General features: G+C 49.5%; 1 protein-coding gene across 1 annotated transcript; it reads left to right on the top strand.

Moving 5' to 3' along the window:
* The first annotated feature begins 686 nt into the window (after positions 1-686).
* Positions 687-2,511, top strand: LOC120428097 (NADH dehydrogenase [ubiquinone] flavoprotein 1, mitochondrial). The gene is made up of 3 exons (XM_039593081.2): positions 687-901; positions 994-1,215; positions 1,279-2,511. Exons 1-3 carry the CDS (start codon positions 853-855, stop codon positions 2,430-2,432), a joined length of 1,425 nt encoding a protein of 474 aa, XP_039449015.1. The 5' UTR covers positions 687-852; the 3' UTR covers positions 2,433-2,511.
* Positions 2,512-2,715: the final 204 nt, after the last annotated feature.

Genomic DNA, 2,715 nt, shown 5'->3' with positions numbered 1-2,715 from the left:
TCGAACCTAGGAGTCCGAAGGCTTGAATGGGGAGAGCACCCAAACCTCTTTCTACTCCAAGGAACCTTCCACCCCAGTGTTTGAACTGACGACCTTTGGATTGCGAGTCCAACCGCCGCCAGCGATTCCACCGGAGCAGGCTTGGTTTGGTGTGTTGTTTGTACTTATGGCATGGAGACGACTCCTACACCTGGAATGACTTAACGGCCTAACAACCAAGGCCGGGACCGACATTTTACTTCCTCATCCGATGGAAGGTTGGAGCAGATGGGAATCGAACCCAGAAACATCCGCTTACAAAGCGGACAGCGTAACCATTTGGCCACGCACTGCCAGTCGACTGTAGCATTATATGTGAAAAATCGTCGCTAACAGTTCAATCATCGGTTCAAATAGAGCCAAGCAAAAAAAAAAACGATCAGATTGAAAATAACATTTCCAGTCACGACGTTCTAGTAGGGTTCTTGCAGAGATGTATATTCTTACAGCATTCTAGCAGAATTATTAAACCGTTCTAGCAAAATTGTATCAAAACCAGCTCTGCTGAAATATTTCGTGACTGGGTTCCAGTTTTTATAAAACGAGTGTCCAACCCCTTGCAGTCTACATTACCGACATCGTCCTTTTCCAAAAGTGATCGTTTTGATCGTGCCTCTTCAATCAGCTGTCACCCGCCAGCTGTCATTGCATTTGCAAAGTGGTGCAATCTGTCACCTCATCGAATTTTGCTCCCAAGCAGGGCAACATCTCGAAAAACAAGTGAACTCTCGACGGTCGCGACGAAAACAGCTTCTTTGGCTACTTCCGGCGAAAAAGGGTTTCAACCGGTACAGTGTCCATAAGCCGTTCAACATGGCCAACGCTATGGTGCGTTTAAATGCGCTCCCACGGCAGCAGATCGGTAAGTTTGCGCCATTTGCGTCTTGCCTTCATGAGAATTATGTAATTTTTCGTAATATTTTGGTAAAATAATGGATTTTTGTACCGTTCCAGCCGTGTGCCTTCCGGCGCTGAACAAGCAGCAGGTGCGCCACCAGGCCCAGCTGACGGCGCCACCGCCACAAACCAGGACAACATTCGGCGGTCTGGCGGATCAGGATCGTATCTTTACGAACCTGTACGGACGGCACGACTGGCGCTTGAAGGGTGCTCTCAAGCGCGGCGACTGGTACAAGACCAAGGAGATCCTGCTGAAGGGTACCGAATGGATTATTAGTGAGTTTTGAAGGTTGAGGTTTGGAAGCGATGGTCGCTTGAGGAAATTTATTTGCTTTTCAGATGAGACCAAAGCGTCGGGTCTCCGTGGTCGTGGCGGTGCGGGTTTTCCCACTGGAATGAAGTGGTCCTTCATGAACAAGCCTGGTGATGGCAGGCCAAAATATCTGGTAGTGAATGCCGACGAGGGTGAGCCCGGAACCTGCAAGGATCGTGAGATTATGCGTCACGATCCGCACAAGCTGATCGAGGGTTGTTTGATAGCTGGCCGTTGCATGGGAGCTCGTGCCGCGTACATTTACATCCGTGGCGAGTTCTACAACGAAGCGTCCAACATGCAGCTGGCCATTGCTGAGGCCTACCAGGCTGGGTTGATTGGCAAGAATGCTTGCGGCTCTGGATACGATTTTGACGTTTTCATGCATCGCGGCGCTGGAGCGTACATCTGCGGCGAAGAAACGGCTCTGATTGAGTCCCTCGAGGGTAAGCAGGGCAAGCCCCGTCTAAAGCCGCCATTCCCGGCTGATGTTGGCGTTTTTGGATGTCCAACGACGGTTTCCAACGTTGAAACTGTGGCCGTTGCTCCGACCATTTGCCGTCGTGGTGGCGCCTGGTTTGCCAGCTTTGGTCGTACCCGTAACTCGGGAACCAAACTGTTTAACATTTCCGGTCACGTCAACAATCCGTGCACCGTCGAGGAGGAAATGTCCATCCCGTTGAAGGAACTGATTGAACGCCACGCTGGCGGTGTCACCGGTGGATGGGACAACCTGCTCGGCATCATCCCGGGTGGTTCTTCGACCCCAATCATCCCGAAGAGCGTCTGCGATGACGTTTTGATGGACTTTGACGGCCTTGTGCAGGCCCAAACTTCGCTCGGAACGGCGGCCATTATCGTGATGGACAAATCGACCGACGTCATCAAGGCCATCTCGCGCTTGATCGACTTCTACAAGCACGAGAGCTGTGGCCAGTGCACGCCGTGCCGCGAGGGCATCGCTTGGATGCACAAGATGATGCACCGCTTCGTCGACGGAAATGCGCGCCCCGACGAGATCGATATGCTGTGGGAAATCTCCAAGCAGATTGAGGGACACACGATTTGTGCGCTGGGTGATGGTGCCGCATGGCCTGTGCAAGGTTTGATCCGTCACTTCCGGCCGGAAATTGAGGCTCGCATGAAGAAGCACGAGCAGCAGATTGCCGCCAAGAACTAAGGTGCAAGATTGTGAAACATACAGATCGGAAAATAAAATCCATTATTAGCAGTTGATATGGTGTCCATTCTAATAAAAATTGCGTGCTTTTATTTTCATGAAAATGAAAACAAAGAACGCGCCCCTTTCACGTAGTTTTTGTCTATTTTTTTGGTAAGAATAATTGTCAATAGGAAAAGGATATAAATTTAATTTCAACCTTTTTTTAAACCACTTATCACACTTACATTTTTTTATTTGTATGGAAACTTTTTATTACAAGAATTGGGATAAAAATAAAATT

Source organism: Culex pipiens, chromosome 2 (genome assembly GCF_016801865.2).
Source record: "Culex pipiens pallens isolate TS chromosome 2, TS_CPP_V2, whole genome shotgun sequence".
Taxonomy (NCBI): Eukaryota; Metazoa; Arthropoda; class Insecta; order Diptera; family Culicidae; genus Culex; species Culex pipiens.
The sequence above is the reverse complement of the archived record's forward strand: the minus strand, read 5'-3'. Positions and strand labels throughout refer to the sequence as shown.

Excerpts from the sequence above, each read along its gene's own strand:
- LOC120428097 (XM_039593081.2), top strand. The coding sequence starts at position 853 with ATGGCCAACGCTATGGTGCGTTTAAATGCGCTCCCACGGCAGCAGATC. Across the intron at positions 902-993 it reads GCTCCCACGGCAGCAGATCG|CCGTGTGCCTTCCGGCGCTG; the intron begins GTAAGTTTGCGC and ends GTACCGTTCCAG. Across the intron at positions 1,216-1,278 it reads GGGTACCGAATGGATTATTA|ATGAGACCAAAGCGTCGGGT; the intron begins GTGAGTTTTGAA and ends TTTGCTTTTCAG.